The 17,749-nt window shown below is 40.1% G+C and overlaps 1 protein-coding gene and 1 non-coding gene across 2 annotated transcripts; one reads left to right on the top strand and one right to left on the bottom strand.

The window, feature by feature from the left end:
* Window positions 1–16,012: 16,012 nt before the first annotated feature.
* Window positions 16,013–16,777, bottom strand: LOC145557647 (uncharacterized). Its single transcript, XM_081618823.1, has one exon. It carries the CDS (start codon window positions 16,775–16,777, stop codon window positions 16,013–16,015), a length of 765 nt encoding a protein of 254 aa, XP_081474949.1.
* Window positions 16,778–17,433: 656 nt separating this feature from the next.
* On the top strand, window positions 17,434–17,540 carry LOC145560876 (small nucleolar RNA R71). Its single transcript, XR_014093472.1, has one exon. It is a non-coding gene; the product is annotated as a small nucleolar RNA R71 (small nucleolar RNA).
* Window positions 17,541–17,749: the final 209 nt, after the last annotated feature.

Genomic DNA, 17,749 nt, shown 5'->3' with positions numbered 1-17,749 from the left:
TGCATCATATCATGGAGTAAGGCAGCTGCTGCACGTTGGTAAGTAGCACCCGCGTTTTTCAACCCGAATGGTATTACCGTGTAGCAGTAAGTGCCCCATGGTGTTATAAAGGTTGTTTTCTCCATGTCTTCTTCTGCCATGAGAATCAGGTTGTAACCTGCGTATCCATCCATAAACGAAAGAAACGCGTGATTTGCCGTGTTATCTACCAGAATATCGATGTGTGGCAAAGGGAAGTCGTCCTTTGGACATGCCTTATTTAGATCTCGATAGTCGACACGCATCCTTACCCTTCGGAACTGGGACGACGTTGGCTACCCATTCGGGGTATTTGGATACCTTGATGAAACCTGCGGTTATCTGTTTTTGAACTTCTTCTTTTATTTTAAGTGCTACGTCGGGTTTCATTCGACGTAACTTTTGTTTTACAAATTTCATTCCTGGAATTAGTGGTATAGTGTGTTGAACTATTTCTCTATTAATGCCTGGCATGTCTTCATATGACCAAGCAAATACATCGATAGATTCTTTAAGTAGGTTAATTAAATCGATTCTTTCTTGCTTATTCAATGTTAATCCGATTTTAACTTCTCTTTTATGAGTTGAATCATTTGAGATGTCGACTGTTTCAGTTTCTTCAATTACCGGTGTTTTCTTTTCGAGTGTTTCCATTACTTTAATAATTTCTTTGTCTTTTCCATCGTTAGCTAAGCAATGCTCGTCATCTTGGGTTAGGGAAGAACACAAGAAGTAAGGAGAATGAGAAATATTATTATACTCTGAGATCATTACATCAAAGAGTGATATGTCCTCAGGGACTGGATCACTAACTATCCTAGGAGAAGAAATAAGAGGGGGAGGTGTTACTACTAAAGACTTAGAAAACTCTAGAGGGAGAGACTTCGACTCAGACTTTGACTCAGACGACTCCTCAAACATCGGCCCTTGTCCTGTCGTGATTGATATCTTTCTTCCGCTTGGAGTAGTCACCTTGATAGTCTTGCGCCACCCTTGTAGTGATCCTTCAGCTGGAGTAATTAGCTTCGAGGGGTCGAAGCTTTCACTTTGTAGGACTGTTTGAATGAGTGAGGAGTTATATTCTTCATAAGTTGGCTCATTCTTTTCTCGCCCAAACAGTAATCCCATGACGTTAAAGTCAAAGCATGGGGGTGCTTTCTCCTTGTGGACAGGAGTTGGGATTTCATCAGTGAAGTAGCAATCCAAGAAAATCTCGAATCCTGGTTGTCGTATGCCGTTTACAACAAATGGCTCGGGAAATTCATGGCATGGATAGTCCTTTCCTTCTTTTATGAACTGACCATTAAGCGTAAGAGGGTACTGATCCATTGGAATTGCTTTCTTTTGAATGCGAGCGTCCTTGCGTGCTTTCAACTTTTCCTGGGCTCGCTTGAGATCTTTCCGAGTCGGTTTGAAACCAAGTCCGAAAGTATCTAACTTAGGGAGGCCAGGTGACTCCAGTGGTTTTGCCATTCCTTTCTTCTTTCCTAAGGTCATCCCAGGAAAGTGCCCTTGTTTCTTCAGCATAGCATTGACAATCATGTTGGAATGGGGGTCATGGCAAAGTGGGGTCCTTTCATCCTCGTGGATTAAAGAGACTTCTTCGTTAAAGCCCCATAAATCTTCATCATCTTCATCCTTGTGTGGATGGAGTTAAGTCTTCATCCCTTATGCCGAGCATCCTCGCAGTTCTAAGTGGACAGACGTTGATAGCCGATCCATTGTCTACAAGAGTCATGGGAACATTCATCCTCTTGCAGACTACCGTGAGGTTTAATGCCTTGTAATGTTTGTCACCTTCTGGGGGTAAATCTTTGTCAGAAAAGGTGATCAAATTAATCGGACTAGGAAGGTCACTTGTGAGGAAGTTGGCTAGTCCCTCAGGAGTAGTGTCAGAATCTATCCCGATTTTGCCCAAGGCATTCATTACAGCCAACCTATGTTCTCGAGATGTTGCCGGAAGTTTCCACACATTCATCTCAACTTTTGTCTTCTTAAACTACTTAACAATATTATTGTCTTCGATGATAGGTATGTGAACTTGGTGTATGGTTGGCATAGGTTGTGTTGAAACGGGAAGTTGCATTCTCCCAGATCTTGTGAGGACGTCTATCGATGAATCTTCTTCACCCCAAATGTCATTTGTGGTGTATGACACAGAAGGTGAAGGTTCTACTATGTCCTTTAGATAGACATCTTCTTCATCGCTGTCCCAAACTCCATTAATGGTTGTATCCTCTTGTTGTTGAACTTGGACTAGTTTCTTTTCATCAATCATTTTCTGTACCAAATCCTTGAATTTGAAACAGTTTTCTATAGTGTGACCCCCTGATTGATGATACTGGCAGTAATATCTATATGTCCTTTTTAATGATTCGAATGGTCTCGGTTCGAGAGGTTTGACCTCGCCACTCTCGGAGAGCATTTCGAACATTTGCGCATATGGGATCCCAATTGGAGTGTAGATTCTATTGCTCTTCTTGGGTTTTTCAGTGACTTGTAAGAGAAAGTGCTTTGCCTCATAAGTCGTTCTCACTAGTGTGAATTCTCTTTTAGGTTCTTTTTTCAGAAGTGGAAGCTCGTCATATTTCTTATGGAGTTCGTTCATAACTTTGAGAGCTTTGTGTAGTAGTTGCGATACCTCCCTCATAGACAGTGTGAGCAATTGTATATCTTCCTTATTTGCCGGTTCTGGAAGGCTATCCTTGACATCGAAAAAGATTTCCTCTTCTTTTTCTTTGACACGGATTTCTTTGACAGGTTTAATGAGAGATGAGGGGTCAACCTCGTTTTCCTCATCGGAGATAGCTAGGGTATGAGCGAGAGGTGCATTGTCAATGCTTGGCTTCTTACTGGCAGGGGGCAACGGCAGCTTGTTATTGTCGATTAGGTCTTGGATAGCTTGCTTAAGCTTCCAACAGTTTTCAGTGAGATGGACCCTACCTTGGTGATACTTGCAGTGTGCATTGGGGTTCCAATTAACCGACCTCTTCTCAACTGGTGGGTCCCCAAATGGTCCAATAGGAGTTATAAGACCTTTTGCATTTAATCGATCAAATGTGGTGTCATAACTCATGCCAATAGGAGTGAAGTTCCTCCTAAATGGTTTCTTCTGTCATTGGTTGTTCATGGCAAGGACTTCTCCTAAATTAAAGGTGCTAACATTATTTAAGTGGGCGGTTTTGGATGAAGAAGGATTGTCGTTCTTTTTTCCTTTCCAGCCACTGTTGGAGTTATTGTTGGCAGCTTTTAACTTAGCCAAGTCATCTTCAATATTGATCCCAATGTCATAAACGGCCTTGAAGGTATGGAGATTATTTTGATACTTGAGATGCTTGGAATATTTTTCTTGAAGATTTTTTATGAACAGTCTCACAGACTCTTTTTCACTTGGTACCTCAATCATTTTAGCTGAGGTTTCTCTCCATTTGTTAAAGAAAGAGGTGAAGCCTTCATTCTCTTTCTGCTTGAGGATTTCAAGTTCTCTATGGTCAGTCTCGACTTGAATGTTGCACTTGTACCTATCAACGAAAGCGTTTTCTATAGACTCCCAGGTAGAGGTCTTTTCTTTCTCGAGAGAAAAGAACCATTGTTGGCAAACGGTCTCGAGAGATAGCGAGAACAGAGAAGGGAAGACCTTCTTATCGATACCCTTGATACTCATAATTGTTTCAAATGCTCTTAAATGAAAGTAAGGGTTGTCAATTGCTCTGAATTTTGGAATTTCGTTGGCGCTGAACTTCTGCGAAAGAAGCACTTTGTCCACCGAGACCCCTTGTGATGTAAGCTCTTGAAACTTGTAGTCGCTAGACAACTTGCTTAGACTCTCTTGCATGAGGTCCATTTGTTGTTGCTTCACGGGATCATCAATTTTGAGTGCGAGAAGCTTCAGTGTCTCAGTCACAGTAGCCAGTTGGTTCTTGAGATCATTGACTTCTTCTTGTGTTGCCATTATAGTCTTAGTTTTTCTCTTGCGAGCTATGGGTTTGTCGAAAAGTTGGACTTGTACGAAGAGGTTGTCTTTGATTAACCGTCCTTCCTTTCTTGACCACGCGCTGTAAATTAAACCATTTTGCGTTTTAATTACTTGACTCGAATCAACTTGACTTTACGGTTTATTTTAAGAAGGAAGAAGAAAGAAAAGGTAAAAAGGTGCCTATTTTTGGCAAAAATAATGTACATATTTTTAGGGAACTGAGTATAGTTTTTTTTTTATTGGAGGATTAATATCCGACTTACCCCCCTAAAAAAATGACAGAAAAAACGCACACACAAGACTCTCTTAAACATGGTCAAAGTATGTGGATTGGTGTGTGCGTTGAGTGTGAGTGACATGCTTGGACTCTTGTGTAAGACCATGGGACTTAGTGCCTAAACTCGATCATTGACTCAAATAAATACTATTGACAGCAAAATTTTAGCCGAATTAAATAGAAAACTGATTAATTAGACTCTAGGTGATGACTCGACCAATAATCCGAACTGTCGGCCAAGCGACAGGACTGGTGTCGCACTGTGAAGTTTGGCGCCAGATGACATAGCTGTCGTCAGGCGCTACACTCCATGATGTGGCGCTACAGCTCAGACCTTGGCCCCAATATTGGAGCTTCGACCTTGGACTGTTTTCGGTGTTATCAGTCAATTGGGGTATGCCTAAAGTCGTACTAGGTCAATTCCTATTAAAATATTAGACTTTAATGACTCTAATTAATTAATTAATTAATTAATTAGGCAAAGTTCTTTAAGCCATTAATTTATTTAGTCTCAACACAAGTCAACAAACGGTTAAGATAGAATATATATGCACAACAAATAATGCACACTTAGTCAAGTAGGCACAATATGATGCAATGCGTTTGCAACCTAACCATGGCTCTAGTTCTCTAAAGTTCGGGATATGGTTTAGTCAAAGAGGGTCCATGGTTAATTGTCCGGATGCACCGCGCGGAAGCCTAACCATGAAGGGTTGGCGCGAGTGGATGGGACACCGCGAGCTTTAGAAAAAACTCGCTTCCATGGTTTGGTGAATTCAACATCTCGGATCTACCCTTTGTTGCACGGAGCGTTCAATCGGGTAGATGGAGCATGAATTCCCAGAGGGTTATGTCCATATCTAGAACACATATGGGTTTTAGAAAAGTGAGAAAAAATTCAATCAGGAAGTAGGATCGAGCAAACAATACGAAAAACCGGTCGAAATTAGAACGCATATTTCTGGCTCGGTATTGGGGGAAATTGGCGCCAGCAAACAGAGACTGGCGTTAGATTTTAACTATAGCGCCTGGCGCCAATACTGGCGTCTGGCGCTACGACTAAAACACTGGCGCCAAGCTCTGGCCCCTAACGCTACTTCCCACATGCCTCAGCAGCTTTCTGTGCTCGATAAATTTTCCAGTTTCGCGCGGTGTTATTTCAGTCCTAGTTGTGAAAGATATTTCTCAAATTTCCTGCGTGTAAAATCCTATGTTTTTAACTCATTATGGATGGTCTTTCCAATGAGATCTTTTTTATGCATATGACAATTATGTTAATCAAAATTACGCACATGAAATACTTAGAACTTTTCGAGTCTCATCCACTCATTCTAAATCATTGCCGAAACAAATTCAGGAATTAAAATAGAAATCCTCCCCAGTGGAGTCGCCAAAAACTGTAGGGAATAATTTCAAGCGTTAATCCCACTAGCTTGAACCCCACTGTGATCATACACTAAAGTACGGTGGCGTCCAAAAGGGAAGAAGATAGAGCAAAAGAGTCGCCAACAAGTTTTTTAGGAACTTGTAAACCGTTCACGAGGTGAAAGTTACACCCCTTAGCGATCCAAGAGATCGTCAACTCCATAAGGTCATGAACCAAATAAGGGTTCGGGGATGAAGGTACAAATCCAACCTAAAATAGATTGAACCTGCCCTAATAATAGGCCTCTACTTTATTCTGATCGTATTCATGTGCGCTTTCTAATTAACATGCAATCATTAGGTTTAACCCTAAACTTGTTTATCTATGTTGGTTGAATTTAATGCACAAATAAATCTATTATTGGCGATCACTTAAAATTATAATCACATTAACCCTAAACAAGATTATTAATATCTTATTAAGCGTGATTACAAGTATAGATTCCCTTTAAACATGCATAAAAAGGTGTGATCAAGCAATAACAATAAATATCAAGCAACATAATAAATAATCAATCATGATCAATAATTATAATAATCATAAAAATAATAATAATGAATCATGAATCATAACAATTATAATCATAATCATATTCATGTTAATATTAAAGCATAATAATAATACCAAGATCCTAGGCATGATACTAACAAGATTAATAACAAACCCTAGCATGTCACTAAGCAATAAAAATCAAATCTTTAGCCCTAACATGATACTAACAATCATAAATATTAGGAAGAACATAGGAAGCATCATAACAATCATATTAAGCATATTTGATATTATAACCTTTTCCTTAAACATGATACTAGGAATATCATAATAACAATAAAAACATGATTTCTACATCAATTAATCAATTTTACTTTGATGCCTCGTACCTCTTTCTAATAACAAAATACACACGTTAGTAACTTCAAGGAAAATAATAATCAAACAATTAAATTAAATAATTGAAAGAGAGATTTGGGACCAAACCATCAGAAATTAAACCTTTCACGTCTAGGGCGAAGGCAACTTCGAATATGGCTAAGTGTTTCTAGATCTTGTGAATGCGGAATTTTGTATGAAAAAACAAAGTTTAGAGAAAGAAAGAAAGAATTGATGAATGCTAATTAAAACTGATTGTAGATGAATGTAGATGAGAATTGATGATGAATGAATGAATAGGTGAATCTTGATGAATGAAAACGGAGTTTTTAATACGATATTTATAGAGAAAATCGGCAAAAAAGATAAATTAAACAAAACAGAGTCTGACGCACAAAAAACAGAGCTGGCGCCAGCCCTGGCTAGCTGGCGCCAGGCACCAACACTAGCGCCAGGCGCCAATGGCTAGCGCCAGGCGCCAAGGCCTGGGGTTAGGCGCCAAGACTAATTTTAACGCGTTTTCGAAAATCCAATAAGTTTTCTGTACTTGAGGATAAAATAATATAATTTCCTCGAAAATGCTATTTGATTTTGATTAAAACTCTGAAAATTCAACAAAAGTCAATTTATCGATGCTAATTGAATTAGGAATGAAAAGAACCTTCTAGAAGACTAAAACCATTCCTAATTGCATTAGGAATGATAAATCATATTAGGCCCTCCCCTAGATCATTGGGCCGCACATAAAGCTCAAACCGGGCCCAGTTTAGTAAATTGGCCATAACTTCCTCAATATTCATCGGAATTGGGCTTATAATATATCGTGGGAAAGCTCTTTGAAAGCCCCATCCAACTACACTAATATTGGACCCATATCATGGACCAACCAAACTGGATTGGCTGTTTTCTTAAAATAAGTTTTTAAAAACAGAGAGAAGAGAAAAGAAAATAAAACTTTCCGCAACACTAGACTTTCCACACTTTCACTTCATTCGATTATGATTCGACGCGAAAGGTACTCATCACCGGGTTTGGTTTTGGGGAGACACAAATGGGTGTCTACACTTATTATGCCACTTATTACACAAGATACAAATAGAACCAATTCCCTAGTAGAGTTTCATTTTGGGGGAGGAGGGGAGGAACATCAAGGGCACAAGGGACCGCAATTCGATTCAAACATATTCCGTGCAATTGAGCATTCATCGGTTTTCATTTCATATACTCTAATGAAATCAAGATTAATAAGCCTCTAAATGACCCCAACTCTTGCACACACCCTTCTAAAAGAACTTTTACTCATCACTCAAGAGTCAAGCAAGCAAATCATATAAGCATCGTCATTTGAGTCTCATCCAAGGGCCATTTTTCCGTTTTTTTTTTTTTTAATTTTTTTTTATTTCTAAAGGTTACTAGAAAGCAAGAATAGATAAAAAGATAAGAAAACTAAGCTAATCATAAAAAAAAAAAAAAAATTGAAGCATAACTATACATCTAAATAAATAAAGAGAGAAGAGAAGAGAAGTATTCACATATTAAGAGATTTGGATTTAGGGTGTTGGATTTCAAAGGGAGCAAAGAGATTTGGATTTAGGGTGTTGGATTTCAAAGGGAGCAAATTTGGATGTTTAGGGGTTTGGATGTTAGGGGAAGGAATAAACAACATGCAAAGTTAATACCAACAAGAACATACAAGAACCAACATATGAACCAAAGAGAGAGACTCCCCCCCAAGCTATCATAAACATTGTCCCCAATGTTAAAACAATTAAAGCACAAGAAGGGGGAGGAAGAGAACTAACTCATTGGCTCGGGCCTCCTTGGGAGCTTGAGCCCCTGGGGTACCAATGTCGGTAGACGTTCCGGAATTCACCCAATTCCGATCGAAGACCCTCAAAGCTTGTCCTCATATTGTCGTAGGAGGACCTCATGTCTTCGTGAGACTTTCTCATAGTCTCGAACTCGGTGGACATACGGTTGAACCAGGCATTCATCATTTGCATTTGTTGCTCGAAGGAAAGGGGTGGGTTGCCCTCACCCATGCCTTGACCTTGGTACCCTTTTTGGTGCTCATATTGTTGTTGTTGTTGTTGGAATTGTTGTTGTAAGTGTTGTTGTTGCGGTTGTTGTTGGTTTGGTTGTTCTTGCTCTTGCTCATGCTCTTCTTCATCATCACCGGGAATCCAAGGGTGGTCCCTCTCGAAGACCCAGTTGCTCTCGTCGTAGATGAAGGTCCGCTCCGTACATCTAGGACCGTACTACCCTCGCTCAAGTGCCATAGGAAGTGAAGCTCCCTAGTGGACACTACACCCAAACTATCACCTCTAGCGAACGTCATGTTCGCTATGGTGCGCTATGACATCCTAAAGGCGGGGTGGATTATGGTCGTAGCTTTATCGGTCCTAGGGTTGTAGTCGAAAAGGCCGGTGATCTTCCTCCAAAACTCACCCGCACAATAGTTACGGGGGGGGCTATCCTTTGGTCCTATGGCACCGTTAATTGGCCACCCAAAAGCTTGGTTCACCCTCTTTATATTCAAGTTGTGTTGGGTGTTCATGAGTTGGAAGGTAAGGCGGCGGGGGGATCTATTGTTGTCTCGTCGCACTTGAAGGGTGGAAAGGAATTCAAGTGTCAACCTTTTGTAGGTCGGCGCGCTTAAATCTAGCCAATTTCCTAAGCCACAACCCTCGAAAAGCATCCTAACATCACCCCCTACCCCTAAAGCCTCGGCAAAACTCTCGACATAGAACTTTGTAGGTCGAACTCTCCTCCTACTTATTCTTATATAGTTGTTCAAAAAGGTTGGGTCATTGAACACGATTCCCATAGTGTCCACTTGTGGTGGATCAACGGGAGGAGGAGGAGAGGGGTTGCGGTACCTAGCATCCACTACCACAAAATAGAGAATAAGTAACACACAATATACAACTGTCAAGTTGGATAGGCGATCTCTAGACTTATACAGATCGCCTATGTAAGAAAGGTGTTTTATAGGTTAAAACTTATAGATTGCCTGCCTAAGTAAACAACTCTATATGATGTATCCAAATTTTACACTATACAATATAAAACGCCTCTCTTAGTTAACGGTTCTATAAGTATTATAAAAAATAAAAAATAAATAAATAAATTAATAAATTATACCCATAAGTCCATAACCCACCTAACCCTAAAACATAACAGTTTACAGTAAAGCCGCCCCTCCATCTCCTTTTCTCTTTCTTTTTTAGATCAAAATAATCAGTTCATATTTTCTCTTTCCTCTTCCCCCATTTTCATCTCTTTCTCTTTCCTCGTCCCCCCTTTAGATCCTTACGCAATGTTGAGCCACCGAGCCTCAAGCGTCCACCACCGAGCCACAAGCTTCCACCAACGAGCCACAATCTATCGGGCGTTCAACAACGAGTCACCAATGAGGCACATAGCGTCCAACAACGACCCATGAGATGTCGATCCGAGCATTAACTGGTCAAGGTTTTCAACGAGCCATCTCTTTTTCTTATTGTTTGTTTTTAATTCAAATTTTTTATTATAATTAATTTTTTATTTTTGTTATTACTTAGATCTAATTTAACTTGTAGTTATTTTTTAGAAAACTGCTTGAGTTAATTTATTTTATTTTTTTTGCGTGGTGTGGCAGATTTTCGTGTGTCAAGGGTGCTGCTTGTGGTTGTGTGGGTCATGGGGTTGTATCGCAATGGCGGCTGGTGGGTCAAGGTGTGGTCAGTGGTTGGTGTAGGTGGCAGTGTGGGTCGTAGTCTCGTAGAAATGGGTCACTATAGGGGCGAGTGGGTCGTGCTGCCGGTGGGGGTAGTTGGTGGTGGTGTGTGTCGTGGTGCTCAGTCGTAGTGGAGGTAGGTCGGTCAAGGTGGGGAATGGCGGTGGCTTTGCGTTATTATCACACATTGCATAAATTTTTTTAGTTTGTGTTATAATTTATACTTGTATAAATTGTTTTGTTCCTTGATTATTTTCTTTTTGGCCTCTTAATGCAGATATGATAGGATGATGAACCGATAAACAATTCTGGATCTCATGACTACGTGTGGTTGATGTTGCATAGTATTAGAGAATTTCTCTTAGATTGTATTATTTGTGTTATATGAAGTACAGTAGTATTTAGTTTTTGTATTCGTACTTGTATTTTTTTTATTAGTGGAAGTTATAACAATAAATTATACTTTGATTTTTGGTTTTTCTTTTTGTGAATTATTATTTATTTATTTGTTATTATTATTATTATTAATTAATAATAATATTTTTTTTTTTGAAAAAAGAAGAAAGAAAAGAGAACTGTTATCTAAGATAGGCGCTCTCTATCTTTATTGATATAGAGCGCCTATCCTAAGATGACTGTTCTCTTTTCCTTGTTTTTTATTTACTTTACATATTGAATAGAGAGCTGTCATCTTAGATAAGCGATCTCTATTGTACTTTATATAGAGCGCCTGTCAAAGGCGATCTCTAGACTTTATAGGGCACCCCCTCATAAGAACGCCTCTGAGGCGATCTCTATTCCATGTTTTAGGCGATGTCTATTCCCTATTTTGTGGTAGTGATCCGTGTTTCTAGGTCTATTTCTTCTAGACATGGTCGGTCTTAATGCAATGCAATCAAACAAACCAAGACAAAATAATCACCTCGCAACCACACAAAGAGACTAAGTCCACAACTCGACCAACCAAAGCTAAAAAAAGGCCAATAAACACAACACAATCAAGTCAAGTTCTAAGTCTCCCACCTAAAACAAGCAAATCACCAAGCAACAAAGACCACTTCAATAATGCATCTACAAGAATTTTACATCAATTTCATGCAATATTATCAAACAAACCAACACAACAATCCACCTAAACAGGCATGTTCTTCCTTCATGAAAATCAATCTCTCAACCTCACTTACAAAAAATCCAATTCTCAAAACACACCAAAATTCATTCAAACTCAATAATGCTTTTCAATTATCAACTATCAATCACTCACAACCAATTCAAACAAACTTTCTCAAGCAATTTCATGCAAAAATTCAAGGAATTAAACATCAAATTAGTAAAAGGGAGGAACGATTATACCGAGCTTATCGTGGGTGTAAAACCCGCAAATGAACTTTTCTAACCTTCCTTTTGCTTGCTTGAACTTACTCCTTCAACCAATTGTCTTGAACTTGAACTCCAAAGAAAACCCCCAAATTGATTTTTCAAGGTTAGGGTGAGTATTTTGGGTGATTTTTGGGTTTGAATGTGAGAAAAGGAGTAGTAGATTGTGAAAATGTTGAAATGGAGTGAAGATTTTGGAGAAAATTGTTGAATTTAGGTGAGGATTTGGGTGAGAATGGAGAATTGAGTGGGTTTTGAAGGAGGAAGTAAGAGTTTTAGAGACAGGAGGAGTGAGAATCGTGAGATGAGAGTGAATGAATGAGTGAAATTTTTTTTTAATGTTAAACCGTGCTGCATCCAGACAGAAAGTTAAATATCGTACTGACTTATTTGGCACGGACGTGCTTGAATTAGCACGGACGTGCTGAGCCACTTTGCACGGACGTGCTTAATTTGGCACGGACGTGTAGCCTCAGATAGAAACTTAGGTAGCGTACTGACTTATTTCGCACAGACGTGCAGGAATTAGCATGGACGTGCTGAGCCACCTTGCACAGACGTGCTTAATTTGGCACGTCCGTGCCAATCTGTAGAAATTCACTTCAAACTTCCTGATTGCTTCTGACTGCCTCCGCACGGACGTGCGATGCTCTGCACGTCCGTGCAGACCTATTGCTGCACGTTACCCCTTTTTTTTTAGAATAATAATAATAGTAAGGCATAATAATAATAAAATTATTATCATTACCATTATTATTATTATTATTACAATTATCTACTACTTCACTTCCACAAACCTTTTCTTACTTTTCATTTCATCAACACCTACAAAAGACATTGAGAGAAAAGTTAGTAATAGTAAGAGTGATGGAAATTAAATAATAGTTTATGAAAGAGAGAGAGTTGAGAAACTCGGGTTGCCTCCCGGAAGCGCTCTTTTAACGTCACTAGCTTGACAACATTGCGGGATCAAGGAGAGTAGGGAACATCAAACTCATCAAGGTGAACAACCTTGGCTTCCTCATGCACAAAACCGTCAAAGTATTCCTTAAGCCTTTGGCCATTCACTTTGAACGGTTCACCATTGTCATTTGATATTTCTATCGCTCCACATGGAAACACCTTCTTAACGGTGAAAGGTCCACTCCATCTTGACTTAAGCTTACCCGGAAACAGCTTCAACCGGGAATTGAATAGTAGGACCTTGTCACCTTCCTTAAACTCCCTTTTGCTAATATGCTTGTCATGCCAAGCCTTGGTCTTTTCTTTGTAGATCCTTGCACTCTCATATGCATCCATTCTTAATTCTTCCAAGGCGTGGAGGTCAAGCAACCTCTTCTCACCGGCGCTTTGAAGGTCGAAATTCAATGTTTTAATAGCCCAATAAGCCCGATGCTCAAGTTCTACCGGCAAGTGGCATGACTTCCCAAAAACAAGCTTGTATGGTGTAGTGCCAATAGGATTTTTGAACGCGGTGCGATAGGCCCATAGAGCATCATCAAGCTTTGTAGACCAATCTTTTCTAGACCTATCCACCGTTTTCTCAAGAATCATTTTTACCTCCCGGTTTGAAATTTTAACTTGACCACTTGTTTGGGGGTGGTAAGCTACTGACACCTTGTGCCTCACACCATATTTCTCAAGGAGAGCTTGAAAGGATCTCTTTGCAAAGTGTGAACCTCCATCACTAATCACAGCCCGGGGCACTCCAAACCTTGGGAAAATTACTCTTTTGAAGAGCTTGACCACAACCTTAGCATCATTAGTAGGAGATGCAACCGCTTCCACCCACTTTGATACGTAATCGACGGCCACTAGAATGAACTTGTTCCCAAAAGAGCTCGGGAAAGGCCCCATAAAATCGATGCCCCATACGTCAAAAATTTCAAGTTCAAGGATGTTGTTCAAAGGCATTTCATTTCTTTTTGAAATATTACAGATTCTTTGACACCGGTCACAAGCTTTCACCACACCCCACACATCTTTGAACATTGTTGGCCAAAAGAAACCGCATTTCAATATTTTCTCCAAGGTCTTGTTGGCACTCATATGTCCTCCACAAGGTGAGGAGTGACACATTGTGATAACATCTTCAATTTCATTATCCGGGACACACCTTCTAAAAAGGCCATCAACACCTTGTTTGAAGAGCAAGGAGTCGTCCCAAAAGTATTGGCGAACATCATGAAGAAACTTCCTTTTTTGTTGATAGGAGAGGTCGGGATGAAGAATAGAGCAAGACAAGTAGTTTGCAATGTCCGCAAACCATGGTGCCGGTGCTTGGAGAATAGCAAATAGTTGATCATCCGGGAATGAATCGTCGATTGGCAAGTTATCAAGATCACCTACAAGGATAGGCAACCGTGAAAGATGATCGGCCACCACATTTTCGGCACCCTTCTTGTCCCTAAACTCAATGTCATAGTCTTGTAAGAGCAAGACCCACTGTATCAATCTTGGCTTTGGTTCCTTCTTGGACAAGAGGTACTTCAAGGCCGAATGGTCGGTGAAGACTATGACTTTAGACCCCAACAAGTATGACCTAAACTTCTCAACTGCATGAACAATGGCTAGAAAATCCTTTTCCGTGGTTGTGTAATTCCTTTGTGCATCATCCAAAGTTTTGCTAGTGTAGTAGATAGCATGGAGCTTCTTATCCTTCCTTTCTCCAAGAACGGGCCCAATGGCAAAATCCGAAGCATCACACACCATAAGCTCAAAAGGAAGCTCCCAATTAGGGGGTTGAAGGATAGGAGCCAAAATCAATGCCTCCTTCAACCTATCAAATGCTAGAAAACAATCATTAGTAAACACAAAAGGGGCATCCTTTACCAATAATTGAGTGAGCGGCTTTGCGATTTTTGAAAAATCCTTTATGAACCGGCGGTAAAAACCCGCGTGTCCAAGAAAGCTCCTTATCCCCTTCACATTTGTAGGGGGTGGGAGGCGCTCAATGACCTCAATTTTTGCATGATCTACTTCAATGCCCCTACTAGAAATTACATGACCAAGAACAATTCCTTCTTTACCATGAAATGACATTTATCCCAATTCAAGACCAAGTTCACCTCTTGACATCTTTTCAATACTTTAATCAAATTCGAAAGGTAAATGTCAAAAGATGAACCAAAAACAGAAAAGTCATCCATGAATACTTCAATTGATGATTCAAGCATGTCGGAAAAAATAGACATCTTACACCTTTTAAATGTGGAAGGTGCATTACAAAGTCCAAAAGACATAAGCAAAGGTGCCAAAAGGGCATGTGAATATAGTCTTCTATTGATCCTCGGGTTGGATTGGGATTTGGAAGAATCCCGAGTATCCATCCAAGTAACAATAGTGACTATGTGATGCTAGTCTTTCCAATATTTGATCGATGAAGGGGAGTGGGAAGTGGTCTTTTAGGGTGGACTTATTCAATTTTCGATAATCAATACACATCCTCCACTCGGTGACCGACCTCGTAGAAATGGTCTAACCCTTATCATTCTTGATGATGGTCATGCCTCCTTTTTTAGGCACAACTTGAACCGGGCTAACCCACTCACTATTGGAGATAGGGTAAATTATGCCCGCTTCAATAAGTTTTAAAACTTCTTTTTTCACAACTTCCTTCATGTTTGGATTGAGCCTTCTTTGGTGCTCAATCGAGGAAGCATGATCATCATCAAGTAAAATCTTATGCATGCATATAGTAGGACTTATCCCCTTAATGTCATCAATTTTGTACCCAATGACACCTCTATACTCCCTTAAAACAACTAGGAGTTTCCCAAGAGAGGTATCATCAAGTTTAGCATTGACAATAACGGGATAACTCTCACTATCATCAAGAAAAGCATATTTAAGTAAAGGAGGAAGGGGTTTAAGTTCAACCTTGTGAGGAGGCGTAGTCCTCTCCTCTTTTACCTCCACATTAAGCACTTCCACTTTCTTTTCATTGTGGACTAAAGGTTGGTTGAGCAAAAGATCATACCCCCTTGTTTCTTCACCTTCCTCAACTAAGCCTCCCGTTAGGATAGCTTGTAAAGGATCTCCTTCAAACAAATTATCTTGGAACTTCTCTAAGTCCCTTTCCAATGTATCAACTCTATGAACTTCATCATACAATGGCTTTTTCAATGTTTGTGGGAATGAAAATGATATTTTCTCATCTCCCACATTCAAGGTCAATCTTCCTTGCTTCATATCAATCACAACACCCGTGGTATTAAAAAACGATCTTCCCAAGATTAGGGGCACCGTAGTATCTTCTTCCATTTCCATTACCACAAAATCACATGGCACAAATACCCTTCCAACTTGAACCGGCACATCTTCAAGAATTCCCAAAGGTAGCCTAACCGTTCAGTTGGCCAATTGTAAGGACATTCTTGTTGACTTTAAGTCTCCAACTTTCAAACTCTTAGCAATAGAATAGGGCATCAAGCTCACACTTGCCCCAAGATCACATAAAGCATCCATAGCCTCCAAGTCTCCAATCTTCACCGGTATTGCATAGCTACCGGGGTCACCAAGCTTTTGAGGATGCTTGTTTTGAATGATTGCACTCACCTCCTTAGGAAGGGAGATGGTTACACTCTTTTCAAGCCTACTCTTGTTGGATAAAAGATCCTTCAAAAATTTTGCATATGTAGGCATTTGTGACATAGAATGAAGAAAGGGGATATTCACTTGTAGTCCTCTCATGACTTCAAGAAAGTTAGAAAACTTTTCATTCAATTTATTTTCAACAATCCTATGAGGGAATGAAATGGGAGGCTTGTATACTTTCATGGAGGGCTTTTCTACCTTTATCTCATCTCCCTCATTCTTCCTTTGTGGCTCCTTTCTCTCAACATCAACTATCTCATTTTCAAACTCACCCTCATTTCTCACCACAACTCCCTCATCTCCCTTTAGTGGCTCCTCTTTACTCATAACCAGCCCTTCATAACCTCTCCCCGATCTCAAAGTAATGGCCTTAGCTTGCTCCTTTGGGTTCACAACCGTTGAGCTTGGGAAGTGACCACTAGGATTGGAGGATGAACTTCCAACTTGTTGCGCAATTTGAGCCAATTGATTCTCAATTATCTTGTTGTGTGCTTGAAGTTGTTGGATGTTCGCTTGCATATCCGCATTGCTTCTTCCTTGTTATGTAATGAAGGTCTCAACTGCAGCTTCAAGGCTAGATTTTTTAGGAGGTGGAGGAGCGGGTTGGTTATATTGTTGCCTTTGTTGGTTTTGGTCCCTTTGGTTAGGGTGACGATAAGGAGCTTGTTGGTTTTGTGGATGAGATTGGTTGTATTGGTTTTGAGGGGGGGCCTTGATTTTGTTGTTTCCAACCCGTGTTTTGTTGGGGTTTCCAACCTTGATTGTAGGGTTGAGACTATTGATCGTTTCTTTGCCCAATAGCCGCAGCTTGCTCTTGGTTAGTTGAGTTGCAATAGGAGGACAAGTGATCATTTCCTCCACAAGTTTCACAAGACATGACTTGTTGTGAAGAAGAGCTTGGAGATGTAAGGGTGGCTTGATCTAGCTTGTGAGCTAGCATGTCAAACTTTGATGCAATAAGGTCTATTACACTAAGGTCGTGGATTCCGCTCTTCTTTGCTTGAGGTTGCCGTCTATCACCTCCATATGCATAGTGCTTTGCCACTTCTTCAATCATCTTGTATGCATCATCCACTGATAGCTTTTTAAGGCTACCACCGGCCCCGTTATCAAGGTTGGCCCTTGAAGTAGGAGTAAGACCATCATAAAAGCTTTGAAAAATGATCCATGATGTGAAACCATGGTGTGGGAATTTTCTAGTGTAGTCCTTGAAACGCTCCCAAGCTTCACTTAAGGTTTCATCAATCTCTTGGTTGAAATTGGTGATTTTCCTTCTTAGTTCGGCGGTCTTTTCGGGTGGACAATACTTTCCAAGGAAAGCTCTAGTGACTCCATGTTGTCAATGATCCCTCTTCTACCGTTCTCAACCAATGCTTTGCTTTGTCACGTAGGGAGAATTGAAACATGTGCATACGGATGAACTCTTCCGTAATGTTGTTTTGCTTTATGGTTGTGCACAATTCGAGGAAGTTGTCCAAATGAGCAAAAGGA

Source organism: Chenopodium album, chromosome 9, assembly GCF_948465745.1.
Source record: "Chenopodium album chromosome 9, dcCheAlbu1.1, whole genome shotgun sequence".
Classification (NCBI taxonomy): Eukaryota; Viridiplantae; Streptophyta; class Magnoliopsida; order Caryophyllales; family Amaranthaceae; genus Chenopodium; species Chenopodium album.
This window is presented reverse-complemented; position numbering and strand designations above follow the sequence as displayed.